At 49.2% G+C, this 20,629-nt stretch overlaps 2 protein-coding genes and 1 pseudogene across 15 annotated transcripts in view; 2 read left to right on the forward strand and 1 right to left on the reverse strand.

Moving 5' to 3' along the window:
• CARS2 (cysteinyl-tRNA synthetase 2, mitochondrial) overlaps window positions 1–13,070 on the reverse strand; it is a 62,444-nt gene extending 49,374 nt beyond the window's left edge. For 5 of the 6 annotated variants that reach the window (XM_017970468.4, XM_002742542.6, XM_078330816.1 and 2 more), the window contains exons 1-2: window positions 5,323–5,577; window positions 4,350–4,400 (exon numbers count right to left, since the gene is read on the reverse strand). In XM_017970468.4, coding sequence (XP_017825957.3) covers window positions 4,350–4,400; window positions 5,323–5,543 — 272 coding nt within the window. In that variant the 5' untranslated portion in view covers window positions 5,544–5,577. Of the gene's footprint in view, window positions 1–4,349; window positions 4,401–5,322; window positions 5,578–12,799 lie in introns of those variants that run through there. The other variant, XM_078330774.1, reaches the window with a different exon arrangement.
• Window positions 12,519–20,629, forward strand: ING1 (inhibitor of growth protein 1). 9 transcript variants are annotated; one of them, XM_009002541.6, is made up of 2 exons: window positions 12,519–12,820; window positions 18,786–20,629. In XM_009002541.6, the coding sequence occupies exons 1-2, from the start codon at window positions 12,742–12,744 to the stop codon at window positions 19,487–19,489; spliced, it is 783 nt and encodes a 260-aa protein (XP_009000789.1). In that variant the 5' UTR covers window positions 12,519–12,741; the 3' UTR covers window positions 19,490–20,629. The 9 variants fall into 9 exon arrangements, with proteins under 9 accessions (XP_009000789.1, XP_035149911.2, XP_002742583.1 ...); XM_035294020.3 differs by lacking the exon at window positions 12,519–12,820 and adding an exon at window positions 13,250–13,514; XM_002742537.6 differs by lacking the exon at window positions 12,519–12,820 and adding an exon at window positions 13,684–14,273.
• Window positions 15,107–15,977, forward strand: LOC144576957 (inhibitor of growth protein 1 pseudogene; annotated as a pseudogene).

Raw genomic sequence — 20,629 nt, forward strand, 5'->3', positions numbered from 1 at the left:
GTTCTAGAGTAATTCTAACTTTTCACTATGACAAAATAGACAGAAGCAAATACCAAATCAAAACAAGTACAATCCCATTGAAGCCATATAAGATTACTCCTAAGAACACATACACTGGTACGGAACATTAAAAATGCCAGCTTATTTGTATACTATTCTGTGGTAACTCAGATTTTTAAAACTAGAAGGGTTTAAAATCCACTTAGCATCTCAAGAATCTGTTTTCCATAAAAGTAACCTTAAAATTCAAGGTTATCTAATGTCACCCTCACCTCTGCTATTCATGTGGCCTCTCTACATTTTAGTTCATAAAACTGTTTTCTCTTAGGGTGAGGTAGGGGAATCCTAGCCACGTTACTGTATCACCTTAACCTCCCACATGCCTCCCCCTCACTCCACCACAAACACAGCTGAGACCAAATCTTAGTTCCAGGGACAAAACTATCTCCAAAATTCCTCAACAAGATAATTAACCTTTTCTGGCCTCAGTCTACTCGCTTACAAACTGGGCAAAATTCCACCACTCCACGGGACTGCTGTCCAGTCCTAGTGCCTGCACAGCAGTAATTCTACAAACACAGAAGGGAGCGGTGGCTCACACCTGTAGTCCCAGCACTTTGGGAGGCCGAGGCGGGTGGATCACCTGAAGTAGGGAGTTTGAAACCAGCCTGACAACATGGAGAAACCCTGTCTCTAGTAAAAATACAAAATTAGCCAGGCATGGTAGTGCATGCCTGTAATCCCAGCTACTGGGTAGGCTGAGGCAGGAGAATCGCTTGAACCCAGGAGATGGAGGTTGTGGTGAGCCGAGATCACGCCACTGTACTCCAGCCTGGGCAACAAGAGTGAAACTTCATCTCAAAAAATAAATAAAACTTTAAAAAAGCTATTATTACCATCATCATCACCATGCTCTTCATGCACCTCAAGTTGGGAAAGACTCTACAAGATGTGAGATTTACAAGAAAAAAATGACATGAGCCTAAAGCAAAGGAAAACAACAGTCAAGTTCCTGGCTTGGCCCAGAGGAGCCCAGGCTGAGTCCCAGAACTGCCCTTGGAGACAGCGGGGGCTGCACAGCTTGGCAGAACTGACAGAATGCAGGGCCTAGAGCAGCTTGAGACCCTGAGATGCTGCAGGCAGGCTGTGACCACAGGGGCCACTCTACATACAAACCTGCACACACACCCCTGCAGGTGCTGGGCAGTCCCGTCAAAAGAACACGGCATCAGGCGACCTTGGCTTGCTTCTCCGACTCCACCATGAACCATGCGACCATCAGCCTAGCTCTTTCTGCCCAGTTTTCTCCATCCATTGGGTGAGCATGCTCATCTTGGTGACGATTCATTTGCTGAGAGTCTTCCCTCAAAACGCCCCAGTGTGACTATCTGGAGGCTAGACCACACAGCACCCTCCCCAGCCTGGCTGCAACTGACTCCCCATCCCTTCCCCTGCTCCTCCCCACTGGTACCAAACTGATCTATTTGTCTACCCCAAACAGGATTTGCATCCCTCTGACAACCTCCTCTGGAAATGGTGGAGGCCGTTTTTCAGGGTGTCTCTTTCCAGTGAACTGTGCCCTACTCATTGCTCAAATTCTGCCCTTCTGCTGCAGACACTGTACGGATTCCTGCCCTGCTGGAGCTGAAATCATTAGATCACGCTAATGACATCAGATGATTACGTAAATAACCACGGAAGTAGTACAATGCTAGGAGAGCTGAGGTGGGGAGAGGGAGGTGGGCAAGGGAGCCTCTTCAGGTCAGTGACAGTGCAGGCCAGCTCAGATCAGCGAAGGCCTGGAGAGGCTGGCCAAGCTGACAGAAAAGTGGTCAAGGGGAGAGTCCCAGCTCTGACCACCAACAGCCCTGTGTGGACACAGCTTACAATATGCATTCAGCTATGCACTCAAGATGTGTATTCTTTTCTGTATTCATAAAGGTAAATATTATACAAATTAAAACTGCAAGACTTGATTCTCCTAGTTGGAAATGAGAAGAGATTCCTTCCCCAACAACTTTTAGGATTTCTTACTCAGTCCTCTTCAAACGCATGTCAATCTTTTAAATGGCTAAATAAACCTCTTGGCAGTCTTACAACTCAAGAAAATTTCAAGTGGGGTGTGGTGGCTCACCCCTGTAATCCCAGCACTTTGGGAGGCCAAGGCAGGCGGATCACTAGGTCAGGAGATTGAGACTATTCTGGCCAACAGGGTGAAACCCGTCTCTACTAAATATTCAAAAAACGTTAGCTGGGGGTGGTGGTGCATGCCTATAATTCCAGCTACTCAGGAGACTGAAGCAGGAGAACCGCTTGAACCAGGGAGTTAGAGGTTACAATGAGCCAAGATTGCACCACTGCACTCCAGTCTGGCAACAGAGCGAGACTCCATCTAAAAAAAAAAAAAAGAAAATTTCAAAACATGGGACTCACCTCTTTCTTTCCCTTCTACCTTTGTGGAGAGGTTTTCCAGGTTGGCTTGTTTTTTTTAATATTTCCCCAAGGAAAATAAAGCCCCATTTCCCAGTGTACTGGGAGGAGACGGGCCTGACTTGTCATGTGACTCCACACTCTAACTCACCCAAAGAAATGGGCCACGCTATGGTCTGTTTGTCTTCCCTCCAAATTCATGGTTGAATCCCTAACTCCCAAGGTGATGGCTTTAGGAGGTGGAACCTCTGGGAGTGATGAGGTCATGGGGGCAGAAAGCTCACGACCGGGGTTAACACTGTCAGAGAAGACCTCAGGGAATTCACTGTACCTTCTACCACGTGAGGACACAGCAGGCAGACCCTCACCAGACACCAGATTCGCTGGTGCCTTCATCTTGGACTTCCCAGGCCCAGAAAGAAATTTCTGTTGTTTGTAAGTCATCCATTTGAGGATATTTTGTTACAGCAGGCTCACAGACTAAGACGGGCTGGGTCCCCAAAGCTCTATAGAAGGATGAGATTTCCTTCTGTCTCTGCAGTTATTTTAGCTCATCCCCTTCTGGTTTAAGGCTCATTCAGTAATGGAACTGTTTTCTTTCTCCTCTATGTTTGTGAGAGGTTTTCCAGGTTGGGTTTTTTTTTTTTTAATGTAGTTTTTTTTTAAGTATACAGAGTAAATGTGACTTTTTACTTTTAGTCTAGGTCTGAACAATATCAAGTTTTAAAAAGTGTACAATATGTCATTTTTGTACATTATGTTTTAACTTTGTCAAATGTAGGAGGCAGTACATCTCATGGTTAAGAGGTCAAGAGAGCAGCCACCTGGCAGTCAGATGAACCAAGCCTCGCCCAGTTCAACACCTTCTCAACTTGTAAGCTTGGAAAGTTACTTGTCCTCAATCACTGTGAGCCCTGTGACATGTCACATATCAGGTACTGTGTTATGCAGGATTTTATGGACATTATTTCCTAAAATTGTTATAAGATCCAAATTATCATTGTCATCTCAAAGATGAAGAAACCAGGACTCAAAGCAACAAAGTGACCTGCCCAGTGCTAGCTAAGAAGTGGTGAGGCCCAGGAAGGATACCAAGTACTAGCTCAGCCAGGAGACGCCCACCCAGACGGCACTGAAGGAAATCAGAGGCAGATACCTAGAGAGAAGAGCAAAGTGGGTCTACCCCGAGGGTCAGCAGTCTACCCAGCTGAGAGCCTCAGGGGCTGACAGCATTCCAGGCTGAAGGCCCCCAGCAGATTCTGATCCACGTATTTATTCTAACAGGTGATTATTATTAACAAACAGGTATTTTCTCATCAAAAAATACCAAGTAGGCAGCTGTTACCCGCTTACCACTGATTACAGATAAACTAAAAGGTATTCTCCACGAGGAGTCATGGGGGCAGGGTCAGACATCCCAAAGCATTGTTTTAACTGGTGTATATTTAAACATTGTCCTGCCACTTTGGAATGCCCCAAATGGTTTTCCACTGTGGGGGGTGGGTGTGGTCGGCTAGGTTTTCCTTGCCATCGTTCTTCCTAGCAAACAATATATTCTATCACACACTCAGCATTCATCAATATTCATAAACTTAGTATTTCTCAACAGAATGACTCTGCCCAGCTGGACCCCGGGACCCTGCAAAGGCCTCTTGATGTCACCAAACCCAGAAAGAAACATCGAGTTCCACAACGGGTCATTTTTCAGTACTCTACACGGCTTCCCTGAGTTTCCTCACCTGTAAAATGGGTGTGAGCGCTCAGAAACGCTCCAAGAACCAGATGAGGTTATAATAATTCCCACAAGTAGGAATTATTCTGCATCCGTACTGTCACTTAACAGATCAAAGAAATCAGCAAAAGGCTTTAAAAAATAAATGGTTCTTTGAAGTACGAAGATTCAAATACAGGAAACTCACCAAGCATGGCCGAGGTGCGCATGATCATAAACAGTTGGTCCGCAACTATACCTGGAAACAAAGTTAAAATCCATCGTCTGGAACATATTTGCAAGAAAAGACATTCGATTCTCAGTTCTAATGATCATATAATACTTTTTTTTTTTTTTTTTTTTGAGACGGAGTCTCGCTCTGCCGCCCAGGCTGGAGTGCAGTGGCACAATCTGGACTCACTGCAACCTCCGCCTCCAGGGTTCAAGCGATTCTCCTGCCTCAGACTCCCAAGTACCAGGGACTACAGGTGCACGCCACCAGCCCCATCAAATTTTTGTACTTTCAGTAGAGATGGGGTTTCACCGTATTGGCCAGGATGGTCTCAATCTCTTGACCTCGTGATCCGCCCGCCTCGACCTCCCCAATTGTTGGGATCACGGGCTTGAGCCACCGCGCCCCGCCGGTGTGATACTTTTTTTTTTTTTTTTTTTGAGACGGAGTTTCGCTCGTTACCCAGGCTGGAGTGCAATGGCACGATCTCGGCTCACCGCAACCTCCGCCTACTGGGTTCAGGCAATTCTCCTGCCTCAGCCTCCTGAGTAGCTGGGATTACAGGCACGCGCCACCACGCCCAGCTAATTTTTTTTGGTATTTTTAGTAGAGACGGGGTTTCACCATGTTGACCAGGATGGTCTCGATCTGTTGACCTCGTGATCCACCCGCCTCGGTCTCCCAAAGTGCTGGGATTACAGGCTTGAGCCACCGCGCCCGGCCTAATACTTTTTTAAAGTATCTACTTCTAGGGGATGCATAGCCGTGGTTTTATTATCATACTTGCTCAATTCATAACCAAACTTGCAAAAGCACTGCGCAGCCCAGCGTCTAGAACCGCGCCCGCCACGCAACTCCCTAAACACCCGCCCGAAGCCCCGCCCCGCTCAGCCGCGCGAAGTCCCCGCCACGTTCCGCACCCCCCGTTCCCTAGTCCCGCGCGGCCCACCAGGAGGCGGCTTCGGCGTGCGCCACGATTAGGGGTTCTTTCCTCCCGGTGAGGCTGTTGTACACCTGCACGCCCGTGTCCCGGCCCGTGGGCTGCAGCCAGGCCTTCCCGCGTCCCCCGCTCGCCGGCCGGCCCGCGGGCCCGCGCCACCCAGCCCGCCCAAGGCCCAGCGCGGCAAGGAGCAGCGGAGCACCCAGGCCAGGGCCCGGCGTCCTCAGCATGTCAGCGGCCGGCGCCAGCAACTGGGCGGAGACTGGAGCCAGGCCCTGGACGCGGCCTGGCGCGCAGGAGCAGCGGGACGGCGCCCCGCCCCTACGCCGGGAGGTCCAGCCCACGCCCTTGGCCCACGCCCACTCCCGGACTTGGCCTCGGGCAGCGCCTCCTTCCGGCCTGGCTCAAGCCGCCGGCGGCAAGGGTAGAGAACCAGAGCCTGAAGGGGTGGGAGCGGGGAGGACATGGGGTGGCGGGAGGAGGGCGGTGCCGCGCCGGAAGACCGTAGGAAGAGGCGGGACCGCGCCAATCTCCTCTCCTTATTAGCCCAGGTCCTGCGAGGTGTTCGTGTGCGCGCAGTACCAGCCTGGGCCTGTGTCCGCCGCGCGGGGGGAGCGTTTAGTGTGCTAGCTTCTGCCGCCGGGATCTGGCCTGCTAGCGAAGCACGTGTGCACCCCAGCACACCCCACGTCAGCACCCCAATACACAGTGTCCGCCCCAGAACACACCATGTCAGCACCTCAATACAGTTCGCATCCCAATACAGTGCACCCCAGCACACACATCTGCACCCCATACAGTGTGGACCGATACACAGTGTGCACCGCAGCACACACTTTGCCTGCACCCTATACAGTGTACACCCCAACACGCAGTATGCACTCCAGCACACACCACGCCTGCACCCCAATACAATATGCACCCAATACACAGTATGCACCCCAGCACACACCACGCCCGCACCCCAATATAGTATGCACCTCAATATGCAGCATGCGCCCCAGCACACACCACGCCTGTACCCCAATACAGTGTGCATGCCAATATACAGTATGAGCCCCAGCATACACCACACCCGCACCCAATACAGTGTGCACCACAATAGTGTGCACCCCAATACAGAGTATGCACCCCAGCACACACCATGCCTGTACCAATACAGTGTGCACCCCAGCACACACCATGTCTGCACCCAAGAATGTGTACCCAATACAGTGTGCACCCAATACAGTATGCACCCCAGCACAAACACACATGCATCCAATACAGTGTGCACCCCAATACACAGTATGCACCCCAGCACACACTACATCTGTACCCAATACAGTGTGCACCCCAATACACAGTAAGCACCCCAGCACACACTACATCTGTACCCAATACAGTGTGTACCCCAGCACACACCACGCCTGTACCCCAATACAGCTTTACCTCAATACAGTGTGCACCCCAGCACACACCATGTCTGCACCTAGTACTGTGTGCGCCCCAACACACAGCACAAGTGCATCCCAGCAAACACCACGTCTGCATCCCAATTTAATGTGCACCTCCATATAGTGTATGCCCCCACACATCTACACCCCAATACAACGTGCACCCCAGCACATGCCACGTCTGCACTCCAATACACAGCATGCATTCCCCCCACACACAGCATGTCTGCACTCCAACAATCTCCTGGGGACTCTGGATGTAATGACCAAAGCTAGGAAATTCAGGTATGTGTAGCAGAAATGTCTGCTTGTGATTCATGTTAAGGTTAAAAGTTCTATGATCCCATATCTTGAAAACAAAAGCATTCTGAAAGCATTATCTTGACAAATGTGCCTCTATTGGGCCAGGTGCTGTGGCTCATGCCTATAATCCCAGCACTTTGGGAGGCAGAGGCGGGCGTATCACCTGAGGTCAGGAGTTTGAGACCACCCTGACAAATATGGTAAAACCCCGTCTCTACTGAAAATACAAAAATTAGCCAAGCATGGTGACGTGCACCTGTAGTCCCAGCTGCTGGGGAGGCTGAGACAGGAGAATTGCTTGAACCTGGGAGGCAGAGGTTACAGTGGGCTGAGATTCTGCCACTGCACCCCAGCCACGATAACAGAGTTCATCTCAAAAAAAAAGTGCCTCTATTGATGTCTTGGAATACATCTAAAAAAAAAATTTTTTTAAGTCCTCTTTGCTTTTCCAGTTCTCAAAACAGGAAAGGTTCCTCTGTTCTTTTTTTAGTTTGCTTTGGTGTTTTATTAACGAACAAATGTTTAAGTAGAGGCAAACAGGTGTGTATCTAGAGTAGTTTCCTGGAGTCTAACTCTGCAATTCTGTTTCAAGCTAACTGTAGTCTAATGTAATCTGTGGTCTAATGTAATCAGGGTAAATGTTAGAATTAGGAGACCATGTAGCCTCCATCAGTGCTAACCACTCATGCTACCTAATTACTCAAAATTGTCCTGGAATATTATCACTTCTTTACAGGCTTGTCTTGTTATTTTTTAACTTTCTAGTGCAATGTGTATGTATTTATCTCCCTGAATATTTTAAATTGTACATTATTTTGAACTTCTCACTGTGCCCTGCACTAAATTCAGAAAAGACTTGGATTTTTGTTTGGTTGGTTTTTTTTGTTTTGCTGTGGCTGGAAAAAAAAAATTAAAAAAAGAAAGAAAAGGGCTTGTTGAACGTTGATGAATTAATCCCTTATAAGGGTTTAATTGTGCAGGTGGGAAGAAATCTGGGTAGTAAAATATCTGATAAAGCTGATTCAGTTATTAGATTGCCAGTAAATAAAGCAAATTAACAGAAGTCTCAGCTGCAATCTGTGGGAACACATGAAATTCAAGGAAAGAACTAAAGCAGAGATTCTGAAAGCAGCTTAGTAACACTGAAGATGAAATCTGCACATGAATCTGGACATCGACATATTTAAACTGTCCATAGAGCATTATGATTTTTAAATTAACAATAGTATCTTCTGTCTTTAGAAAATTCATGTAATGTTTTTAGCCCCTCACTGGCTTTGATTCTATTATATGTTTTCTTTTCTTTTTCTTTATTTCTTTGTTTTTTGAGATGGAATCTCGCTCTGTCACCCAGGCTGGAGTGCAGTGGCCTGATCTCAGCTCACTGCAACCTCTGCCTCCCATTTCAAGGGATCCTCCTGCTTCAGTCTCCATGGTAGCTGAGATTACAAGTGTGCAACACCACGCCCAGCTAATTTTTGTATTTTCATTTTTATTTTATGTATTTATTTTTAAGACGGCGTCTGCTCTGTCACCCAGGCTGGAGTGCAGGGGCGCAATCTTGGCTCACTGCAACCTCTGCCTCCCAGGCTCAAGCGTGGTGGCTAATTTTTGTACTTTTAGTAAAGATAGAATTTCATCATGTTGGCCAGGCTGGTCTGGAACTCCTGTCCTCAAGGGATCCACCCACTGTGGCCTCACAAAGTGATGGGATCACCGGCCTAAGCAACCGTGCCTGGCCAATTCTGTTTCCTTGAGGCTTTTGGAGATCATCAAAATGATAAACATAACTCATAACCTAATGATAGTTAGAAATGTGATCCTTGTCCAGGCGTGGTGGCTCACACCTGTAATCCCAGCACTTTGGGAGGCCAAGGCGGGAGGATCACCTGAGGTCGGAAGTTCGAAACCAGCCTGACCAATATGAAGATACCCTGTCTCTACTAAAAATACAAAAAATTAGGCGGGCATGGTGGAGCATGTCTGTAACCCCAGCGACTTGGGAGGCTGAGGCAGGAGAATCACTTGAACCTGGGAGGCAAAGGTTACAGTGTGCTGAGATTGCGCCATTGCACTCCAGCCTGGGCCACAAGAGTGAAACTTCATCTCAAAAAAAAAAAAAAAAAAAAGTGATTCTTTTGCATATTGAATATTTGGAGGTTGAATATTAAGGTAAAGTAAAACAGACTGCTAATGCTCTTCACTGCCATACTTCCCAGCCTACACCCTACATCTTTCTCCCGTGCTGGATGCTTCCGTTTTGGGACTCAGACTGGCTCTCCTTGCTTCTTGGCTTGCAGACAGCCTATTGTGGGATCTTGTAACCCTGTAAGTTTGTACTTAATAAACTCCCATATATAAATATATATATCCTATTAGTTCTGACCCTCTAGAGAACTCTAATACACCATATATACCAAAGAGAGGATCCATTTAATTTGAAGTCACCTCCCTCTCCAATCTAGGTCAGAACAAGGAAGTGTGTTAAAATTAATGATTCCCAAATATCACTAATGACCAAAACAAAATCAAGTTCTCAGTATTACATTTTCTTTCAAGGCAAAATCTTGTAACTCTGAAGTAGAGTTTATTATGGTTGCATATTGTTTAGCGGTTTTCAAGTTCAAGTTGAGTTAGCATTTACTTCTGAAGCACTTCAAAACATAAAGAATTGTATGTTTGGCTGGGCATGGTTGCTCATGCCTATAATCCCAGCATTCTGGGAGACCCTGAGGCCAAGGGTTCCAGACCAGCCTGGCCAACATGGCGAAAACCTGTCTCTACTAAAAATACAAAAATTAGCTGGGTGTGGTGGCAGGCGCCTGTAATCCCAGTTACTCAGGAGGCTGAGGTAGGAGAATCACTTGAACCCAGGAGGTGGAGGTTGCAGTGAGCTGAGATCAAGCCACTGCACTTGCACTCCAGCCTGTGAGACAAGAACAAGACTCTGTCTCAAAAAAAAAGGAAGTATATGTTCATCTCTTATTTCTGAGTCTCAGAAGTTTGAGCACTTTCAGTTAGACTGGAAATATAACTTTAAAAAAATGTTTTTTAATGTTTCCTAGTTTTTGTAATCCATTTGAAATTTATTTTCTGTTCTACAGAAAAAAGTTTTAACATCCATTTTTGCAATACACCACAGAAACAAAACTGAAACAGACAAGATTCTTCAACATATTTTCAAAATTGAACACCTTTCTTTAGTGACATATTTAAAATTTGTCATAAACAGTTAATTATGTTTTATTGCTTGATCTTCTAAGTTTGTTCCAAAAAAGATAAAACATTTTTTGACATTTTTGTTTAAAGTTCATGGCTTTTATTAACTCATACAGTTACTTGCCTTTTGGTTTGTTGAAGCAGTAAGTCACACCACATTTGCCACAATAATGTCTGTCGAAGTGGCTGCCATAAACACTCCAGCACCACACTCTTCAGAAGGGCACTCTCCACGAAGGCGACTCATCCTGCCATTCTTGTCCACCTTGTAATGGTTCAGGACAGCCGGCTTACCCTTCTCTCTTGTGCTTATTCTTCTTGGGAGGGCGGTAAGACTTCTTTCTTTTCTTAGCAGCACCACAATGTCTCAACACAAGATGAAGCGTGAACTCCTTTTGAATGTTGTAGTCAGACAAAGTACATCCATCTTCCAGCTGCCTGCCAGCAAAGATCAGTCTTTGTTGATCAGGAGGAATCCCTTCCTTCTCCTGGATCTTGGCCTTCACGTTTTCTTTCTTATCTGAGGGTTCAACCTTGAGGGTGATGGTCTTCCCCTTAAAGGTTTTCACAAAAATCTGCATTTTGTTGGCGGCTCCACCGCAGATGGCATGGTGGATCCAAAAGGAAGAACCTTTTTTGACTTTTTATCCCAAGGGGTGGGCTAAAGAGTTTTATGGAACGTAAAGGTCCAAAAAACTTTTCACTACTATATCTCCAGCACATGAGCCAGTAGCTGGCACCTGGTAGGCACTCATCAATATTGCTTGTTGAAAGAGTAAGATGCCTTTTTGGTTTATGTGTATGTGAAATGCATACATAACAAGTGAGGAACAAAATCATTATTCAGATTGTACTGTACTGTGATTTTTTTTTTTTTAAAAGATATAACCCAGGTCAAACTCCATCTTATTTTTGTAAGGAATAAATTACTTCCAACTTTATTCTTGAGTTCAGATAAACACCATTCATTCTAGAGCTAATGAATGCAGTGTCACTGCTGCCCAGGCTGGAGTGCTGTGGTGCGATCTCTGTTTACTACAACCTCTGCCTCCTGGGTTCAAGTGATTCTCCTATCTCAGCCTCCCGAGTAGCTGGGACTACAGGCATGCGCCACCATGTCCGGCTAATTTTTTGTATTTTTATTATAGACAGGATTTTGTCATGTTGCCCAGGCTGGTCTCGAACTCCTGAGCTCAGGCAGTCTGTCCACCTTGGCCTTCCAAACTGGTAGAATTACAGGCCTGAGCCCCCATGCCCAGCCAAGTGTTACAGTCTTTTGTGAAGACTAGGAGTGGCCAATAAATCTTGTAGAAAGGAAAGTACTCATTTGCTTATAACTGGGCCAAGACTAGAATGGTGTGATCTGTAAGTAAAACTACAGCCGTTTCCCCAAATGTTAAAGCAGAAGCTCTACTGACATGTAGGTGAGATGAAGGGGCTTAAAAGTGGAGATTAAATCCACTTCAAAGTGCCAAGAGTATCCATCCATTTATCACTGCAGCAACGTTCCAGCGTGAACAATCCCATTCCAAACACAAAACAGCTCAATTCAGTCTCATCTGCCATACTGACGTCCATAGCACAAAATACCCTGCAGGGTGCTGGAATGAGCACCACTGCGGTTAATCTACTTTAAAATACTGGATTACACAGAATGCTCTTTTAAAAAAATCCAAATAGTTTTAGATGTCACAACAGGGTTCCATCAAATACCAGATGTTTCCAAATCTTACCACCAGAATGTGTACCCATTCCAACTGCAATTATTTTGTGTCTAAAGCAGTGCACCCTGCGTTGCAACAGAATAAACCTGGTGGATAAAAGCTGAATCCGACCCTGTCCAAATTGAGAGGCTAAGAAAAATGGAGAACCGTTCTGGGGTGGAGTCGACACAGAAACATTGCAAGGGCTGGGGACAGGGCTCAGTTCCTGGAAACACAAGTAGCACCACCCACCCGGCTCTCCTGGAAAGAGAAAGTCCGGTGAGAAAGGTGAAAACCTACAAGGCACCGCTCTTCGACTTGGTGTAAAAAAAAAGACAATGCAAATAGAGCAGGGTCCAAAGTGGAGGAAAACTGGCGAAACACAGGCAGCCTAGCGTGGGAAGCACAGCTCTCAGGTCCAGCCCAGAAGGGAGCCGCGGTGTCCGCAGCCGGGCTAAGGCCGAGGCCGCGCAGGACCCCCGGCGTCCCGCAGGCAGTGCACAAAAGCGCGAGACCACGCCCAGGAGGGGGCGTGTCCTCAGCCGGAAAAGGGCGGGCGGCGCGCGGGGCCGGTAGCCTAGGCAACGGGCTCCCGCGGCGTCCGGGCTTCTCAGAAAACCCCAAATTCAGGAGCTTCGGGAGGGCAGACGGGCGATGGGGGAGGGAGTCCGGGGATCTGAACGGCCCCAGGACGTCAGCCGACCGGACGCCTGCCTGCTGTTGGCGGCCTTCCCAAGTGTGAAGAACGACCTCCGAGAGCGGCGTTAATGGCGCAGGGCGGGAAAGAGATAAGGCCTAGAGAAGGATCCCCTCGGGCCTATCCACCTTTTATGGGGCTCGGCACTAGTAAGAATCTTCCTTCTCGGGCCTCTTTGTCTCCAAGCCGTTCCAAACTGGGCTCAGGGAGGCGACACAAAGGGCGGGCGGTGACAAACGGCGCAGGCGCGGGAGCCGCCGAGGCTGCTGGGAGTGGTGGTCCGGCCGCAGAATCGATAGGTCTCCCGCGCACTCCGAGGCGGCAGTTCGGAGGACGCCGAAGGAGGCCATGGCGCACGCGTCGCCACTTCCGCCCATGTCTTGCTCGTCCCTTCCTTCCGCCTCCCAGAGGACTTGGGTTTCTAGTAGTAAGAATCCAGGGGGGCGTTACCTATGGCTCTCCCCGCCTCTTCTTCATCCTGATTGGGCTGTCAAATGAGGGTCGCAAGTGGATTGGCTACCGCGGTTGCCAGTTGTATTTCAGGCCGTACTTATACAGCGCTGTGGGGCGGGGACGGAGAGTCAGGGGCTGAGAAACCGAGGTCGGCTTCGCTGCGTGCCAAGGTCCTGGAGGCAGCCGTCCCACGGCTCGTTCGGTCCTGCTCAGGTTTTCAGCGAAGCAGGCCGCACCCCTGCGTTTCCCAGCGGGCATCCGCGCCTTTCAACAGGCTCTGCCTCCAAGTGCCAAAAACTCCTAGTAAAGTTTGCTCTTCGTCTGCGGTCCCCGTCCCGGAGGACCTGTCGCTGTCCCCTCCGCGACCCTCGCCCCTGGCAAGAGTGACAGGCAAGGCCACGCCTCCGCACAGGCCGGCCTCCGGCCCTGCAGCCCCCAGGGCCCGGGACCGTGAGGGGCGTCAATGCGGCGGGGGGCGGGGCCGCCGCCGGGGGAGGGGGCTGGGGCGCATGCGCGCTGCGCAGCGGGGCTGAATGTTTCCCAAGTGTTTGAAACTGGTATTTGGGTTTTCCACGTTGGACAAGTGCGGCTCGTCGGCCAGCGGAGCGCGCCCTTTCGCGCTGCCCTCTCCTCTTCTCTCTCCTCCACAGCCCGGTGGGCGGGTGGGGGGCGGCGGCCGCGGCGCTGGGCCCTCTCCCACCGGTGTGTGCGCGCTCGTACGCGCGGCCCCCCGTGCCAGCCCCGCCGCCTGAGAGGGGGCCTGCGCCGCCGGCCGGGCCGTGCTCCCGGGAACCACCACCACCGCGGCCCGCGCTCCCAGGCGCTGGGGTCCCCGCAGACCCGTAAGCAGCGGACGGGCTCGGCAGATGTAGCCGCCGGGCCGGGGCAGGAGCCGGCGGGGGTGCGCCGGGAGAGCGAGGGCTTTGCATTTTGCAGTGCTATTTTTTAAGGGGGGCGGGGGGTGGAGGAAGCGGAAAGCCGCGCCGAGTCGCCGGGGACCTCCGGGGTGAACCATGTTGAGTCCTGCCAACGGGGAGCAGCTCCACCTGGTGAACTATGTGGAGGACTACCTGGACTCCATCGAGTCTCTGCCTTTCGACTTGCAAAGAAACGTCTCGCTGATGCGGGAGATCGACGCGAAATACCAAGGTACGGCGGGGTGATGGATGGGTGGGGGCGGCCGTCTCCATCCCGGCGGGTCGGGGCGCGCCGCGCGGCCGGGCCGGTCCTGCTGTGGACCCGAGGAAGCGGCGGGCTCCGCAGCGGCGGCCCTCGGCAGGGGCAGGAACAAAAGGTCTGGAGCGCCTTTGATTCGCCAAGGTCCTTGTGTGCAAAGCCCGGGACACGGAGGAGGAAGGAGGCGCGAGAGGTCTCGCTGGAAGGCTGCGCGACCAAAGCGCTCTTTGTAGTGAAGTGATGAGGCGGGTGCTGCGGGGGAGGGGGCGGCGGGTCCAAGCCGCGTCCTCTAGGAGGGGGTGCAGATTACGGCGCGAGATGGAGGGATCTGCCGGCACCTGGGGCTGTAGGGCGCAGAGACGAGGCTGCAGGAGGAGGGCAGCTGAGCTAGGGTTTCCGCGGACCTGGTGCCTTGGTTCGGAGCAACGCCGCTCCCCAGCCCTTCGTCGCCCCCCACCCAGTCCCGAATCTGAGTGTTACATAAAGTACCGGGCACTACTCCGCTCGGATGCCCCCGCGCAGTCCCCTCTGGCCCCCACTTGGCGCTGGACACCGAGTAGGGGCCGACTGCGAGGGGCGACGCCGGCGGTTGTAGTTTGCGGAGGAAGAGGGCTTTTCTCTGTGTGCGGTGGGGAAGGGAAGGGGAGGAGCGGAGGCGGGGAAGGCGCCCATCTGCGCTGCGCTGCACTGAGCTCATGGGGCTCCGGCAAATCGCTGGCTTGGAGAGATCGTGGGAGATGAGAGAACCTGTGGGTCGTTTTCTGCAGACCTGGCCGTCCAGGGTGTCAGAGAGGTAGCGGGTTCGTGTCCGCCGGGTATTGTTGGCTGTTAGGGAAACTTTCCTGCGAGGTCACTCAGTAATTTGGGGGTTCTATTTTGAATATGGCTTACTGCTCGGAGTTTGCTAATGTTTACAAGGCTACGCAGTAGGGAAACGGAAGAGTTGGGCGGGGGGAAAAAAATCGACCGCTGTCACTGAAAGCACCAGATGCCCCTGCGGGTAAGGCGCCTCTGCGCGCTCTATCGGAGACGTAGCTTCGCAGCAACCTTTATGGGAAGCTCATTAGCATACTGCGGAACGTCCCGCCTCAACCTTCCAGTGTTTGGCTGTGACGTCCCTCATGGAATGTCCTTATCAGTCCCCTGCGGAACGATTGGTTGCTAAGGCGGATGAAGGCGGGCCTTGCGCAGTAACTGGCCTGGGTCTGTGTTTCCGCTGTCTTCTTTTTTCTCTTTCGGGGAGGAGCGGGTTGGAGGGAGGAGGTCGAGTTGATTTGAATGTCTTCGAGCTGCTCGGCCTCCGACCTCGGATTGGTCCTTGTCGCTGCTGGGGCGGGCCGTGCTCTTCCGTCCTGCGCGGTGATTGGCTTTCCTCCTGGCCTCCGCCCTCCATATCGTCGATTCCCATAGGTGGCGACTCTCGGGGGCGCGGCGAATCTCCCGCTGGCCTCCTCCCCATTGGCCTCCCCGGCCCTCCCCCAGCCCCGCCACTTCCGGCCGTGGAGCGATGGCAGTACCTGGGAGCCGGTGGCTGGGACTAGGGTCTAGGGGCCCGGGCTGCTGTTCGGGCCGCCTTCCGCGCTCCGGCGACCCGCGAGATCGCCCCACAGACAATCCCAGGCCACATCTTTGCTGACCTGAGGGTGGGGCCGCGCGTGGCCGGGGAAGCGTGAGTGACCGGAGCTGCCTTCACGCGCGGCGCTCTTGGAAGGTGCTGTCCTCGGGCCGGGCGGGCGGATTGAAGAGAGACAGGAGCCGAGACCATTCTGATCGTTCGACGATAGAAAAAAGTGTCCCGGGGCATGGTGGAGGGTCCCAGTGGTCAAGAAAGCAAAGTTCACAGAGCCGCTTCGTCCTCCTGTGGTTGCTGCGGAGATCCTGGCTTGCTGCTTGCTTCAGGTTCACCTGGGATGATGAGCTTTTGGCTTCAGGAAAGATCGCAGTTCCGCCCTCCCGGGAATTGTGGAGCCGCACAGCTGGGAGTACCAGGAAGCATGCGCATCTGTCACGAGGTGTCATAGTTCCTTGGACTTAGCTGTAAATGCTGAGCTGTGCGGCGTAGTTCTGAAAGACGAGCTTGTTTTCACAGACCTACTCTGTGGCAAGTAAAACGTCTTTTGCTTAGTACACATCAGTTATACATTAATCCATAATCATGGATTCGTTTATCAATTTAAAATGGTGTTTGAGGTTACTTGAATTGTTTTTCAAGCATTGTTAGAAAAATACCCACCCACTCCCTGGGAAGTCCGCTTCATAAAGAACTTCAGTGCAACCCTTATGTAAAATTGAACTACATTTAAAATAATTGCACAGACCAAGTTAAATGTTGTTACAATCTCATTTAATCTGTAAATTCCACATGCTGCTGCTTTCCATGGTAATGGTGTGGAATGTTTGGAAAAAAGGCAGTAGTGTGTCTGAAGCTGAGTTGCTGGCATTGGAGAAGCAGAGTGTCTGGAAGGATAGCTTCCTATTTAGCAGTAGTGTTGTTCCTATTTCTAAATATTTGTACTTAGTGGCTTTGTTGATAAAATACTTTGCTTGGGATATCAAAGAAATATTAGGTAACAGAAAAACTTCTTGGTAATTTTGCCATGGGATATTTCCCTTCCTGCATATTAGGCCTCACCTGGATGGAAGCATGCTTGTGATGTAAAATGACCTCTATGTTATTAACTTTTAAATTTATGTGATGCAGTTCTCTTTTCTATGAAATGACAATATTGTCTTTAGAGATTTGATTACTGATGAAAAGGAGTGATACCATTGCATAACCCTCAATCTATTTAAAAATAAATGGTACATACCCATATTTTAACATCTATGATAAGTAAGTTGGAGAAATTGGTAGTACTTGGATAAGTTGAACACAGTGATTTATTTGTATAATTAATCACCATGTGAGACGAGTGCATTCCTCCTTTCTGGTGGCGGGCAAGCCTGCCTTTTTCCTCTAGATATGTCTTCAGAGCTGCCCTTAGTTTGAGAATATACTCTGGAAAATAGTATCACTTAGAGAAGCTTCAGCATTGGCCTGTTATGTTTACTCTAGTGTTAGGTATATGTCTTGTAACTATTTGGAGGTAAGATCTGAAAGGGATGGGGGTAACATTTTAGACAGTCCTTCCCACTCTCAGCCCCTCCATGTACTTCCTAGTTTAAAAGCAGTAACGTTGCCTTGTTTTAAGAGACTGCCAAAAGGTTTTAATGTAATGGTTACTGTTTGAGGGAAAAGAACTCTGGGAATTTCTGTGTATTTAAGTGGCCTTTTGGCAAGACTGTTTACTTCCCTTATGTCAACTAGATTCTTTAACAGCGTTTGTTTCTTGAGAAATTGCCTAATTACACTTTAAAATCATATACACTGTCCTCTAACAGGCCCAAGAAGGTTTACATTTAAATAATGAAGAGGTTTTCTTTTGTTTTTGGTAACATTTTAAAGTCCATTGACTTTAATAGATGTGAAGATGTTTTTGTTTAAGCAGTAGATGCAAAAGTAAAATCTACCTTTGTTTTAAAGCAAGGCTAGTGCATTCACTGCAGTTAAAAAATAATAATGGCCCATCACGGTGCTGCACTTATAGTCCCAGCTACTCAGGCTGAGGTGGGAGGGTCCCTTGAGCCTGGGAGGTCAAGGCTACAGTGAGCCAAGATCACACCACTGCACTCTAGCCTGGGCAACAGAGGCAGACCTTTTCCCTAAAATAATAACAACAGTGCTTTATTTTAATAAAAATAAAGCAAAGCTAGGTTTTCTGGATGATTGTGGCCAAACTGTTCTTGCTTTCACTAATAGAGAGGAATAACATGGTAGAATAAATGTGGGGGCTGAAACAGGGCCTCAGTCACAGAGTAGTCTGGACCTTTGCTGTTAACCCAGTCCTTTAACTCAGAGAGCTGTTATAGAAATGTATACACACTCTGTAACTTAACAGAGTATTCCATATGTTGGTATGTTAAAATAAAGAAAACAAAGACCTTTCTTATTTGAAATGTTCAAATAATTTATAATAAAAATATTTTTATTACCGAATGTATATTGCGCATAAATGTAATAAGTATATTTATATATAGCATGCCGTATGTGTATTAAATAACTGTATTCAAGTAGAAACATTTGAGGAAAAATGATGGCAGTATAGGACATAATCATTAATAGAAAGTATTAATAGAAGTTGGGTCCCAAGCGCTGCACCTCTTTTGAACACATGGCATCGGGCTCAATGGTTCGTGGGAACCGTTCTTGGGGTCCCTGGGGTGGCTGGAGCGACTCCTTGCCCTGTGGGAGCTGTGCTGGCATTTGTGTTTAGTTCCAGGGCACAGGAACAGAAAGGCCCAGGAGGGCCTATGTATGGTTGTACTGGGCAGCTGTGCGCTGACCCCCAGACCCTCTGCCAGCCCTCTCTGTTGACCCGGGTCTGGGGCCACGTGGGTTGTCCTGGTGTCCTGCTCGTGAGTGACGCCTGCCTTTCTCTCCCCCAGAAATCCTGAAGGAGCTGGACGAGTGCTACGAGCGCTTCAGCCGCGAGACCGACGGTGCACAGAAGCGGCGGATGCTGCACTGTGTGCAGCGCGCGCTGATCCGTAGCCAGGAGCTGGGCGACGAGAAGATCCAGATCGTGAGCCAGATGGTGGAGCTGGTGGAGAACCGCACGCGGCAGGTGGATAGCCACGTGGAGCTGTTTGAGGCGCAGCAGGAGCTGGGCGACACGGCGGGCAACAGCGGCAAGGCTGGCGCGGACAGGCCCAAGGGCGAGGCGGCGGCGCAGGCCGAGAAGCCCAACAGCAAGCGCTCGCGGCGGCAGCGCAACAACGAGAACCGCGAGAACGCATCCAGCAACCACGACCACGACGACGGCGCTTCGGGCACGCCCAAGGAGAAGAAGGCCAAGACCTCCAAGAAGAAGAAGCGCTCCAAGGCCAAGGCGGAGCGGGAGGCGTCCCCCGCCGACCTCCCCATCGACCCCAACGAGCCCACGTACTGCCTGTGCAACCAGGTCTCCTACGGGGAGATGATCGGCTGCGACAACGATGAGTGCCCCATCGAGTGGTTCCACTTCTCGTGCGTGGGGCTCAACCATAAACCCAAGGGCAAATGGTACTGTCCCAAGTGCCGGGGGGAGAACGAGAAGACCATGGACAAAGCCCTGGAGAAATCCAAAAAAGAGAGGGCTTACAACAGGTAGTTTGTGGACAGTGCCTGGAGTGAGGACAAAGTAAACTGTGTATTTATTACGTTGCCGCCTTTGTTGAGGTGCAAGGAGTGTAAAATGTATATTTTTAAAGAATGTTAGAAAAGGAACCATTCCTTTCATAGGGATGGCAGTGATTCTGTTTGCCTTTTGTTTTCATTGGTACATGTGTGACGAGAAAGTGGTCTGTGGATCAGTATTAGAAACCACAAATACAGGTTTGATTAAACATTTAAGTCTCAGACTTATTTCTTGCGGGCGGAGGAGGACTAAACTCAACCTAACACATTAAATGTGGAAGGAAAATGTTTCATTTAGCTTTTTTATTTTAAGAAAAATAATATTATTACTTTATGAACAATTTTTTTTAATTGGCCAGGTTGCCAAAAATACAGCCTATAGTAAATGTGTTTCTTGCTGCCATGGTGTATATCCATACAACAACTCAGAAACAATGGTTTAAAGTTTGAAGACTATTTTTTAATAAGGTAAATGGTTAAATTTTACATGACAGATATTTTATATATTGGCCTTTTCCCGAAATGGCCATTTTAAAATGCTTGGGTACACTTCTCTTAAACAAGTGGTCTAGTCAAGGAACCTCAAGTCATGCTTTTGCTATCACAGATTACAGTGTAGCCCTCTTTAATTTATATCGGGTGTATAAATGTACATTTCCAAGTGAACTTGCACTTGCTCTATTATAATCAGGGGTGCAGTCAGCAGATGCTGTTGTGAAGCTGACATCACAATCATGTGCAAAGGTGTGCCTCCTGCTGTTTGTGAGCTGTAAACGTGTTATGTGAAGGAATAAATGAAACTTGGCCAGTTTTCTTCTCTAGTAGTATATTTCATTTTGACATAGGTAACTTTTAAAATTTGTCTTAAAAATTTAAACACCAGCAGTTTAGACAAAGCCTTAAAGCAAATTTTGTATTCTTGTTCTCACTTATTATTGGTAATGAAGTAGAAGTTACCGAATTGCCAGCAAGTAAATATGTGTCAAAAAAGAATCTGTATTCAGATGCTGGGTCAGGAAATCACTGCCTGCTTCTCAAATCCAGCCCACCACCTGTTTGACCATTATATAAGTTTAAATTCTAGTGTCCGTAAATAAAGTTTCAGTGGAACACA

This window comes from Callithrix jacchus, chromosome 1, assembly GCF_049354715.1.
Source record: "Callithrix jacchus isolate 240 chromosome 1, calJac240_pri, whole genome shotgun sequence".
Taxonomy (NCBI): domain Eukaryota; kingdom Metazoa; phylum Chordata; class Mammalia; order Primates; family Cebidae; genus Callithrix; species Callithrix jacchus.

Coding starts and splice junctions, on each gene's coding strand:
- ING1 (XM_002742537.6), top strand. CDS start 14,138: ATGTTGAGTCCTGCCAACGGGGAGCAGCTCCACCTGGTGAACTATGTG. Junction 14,274..18,785: donor GATCGACGCGAAATACCAAG/GTACGGCGGGGT, acceptor TCTCTCCCCCAG/AAATCCTGAAGGAGCTGGAC.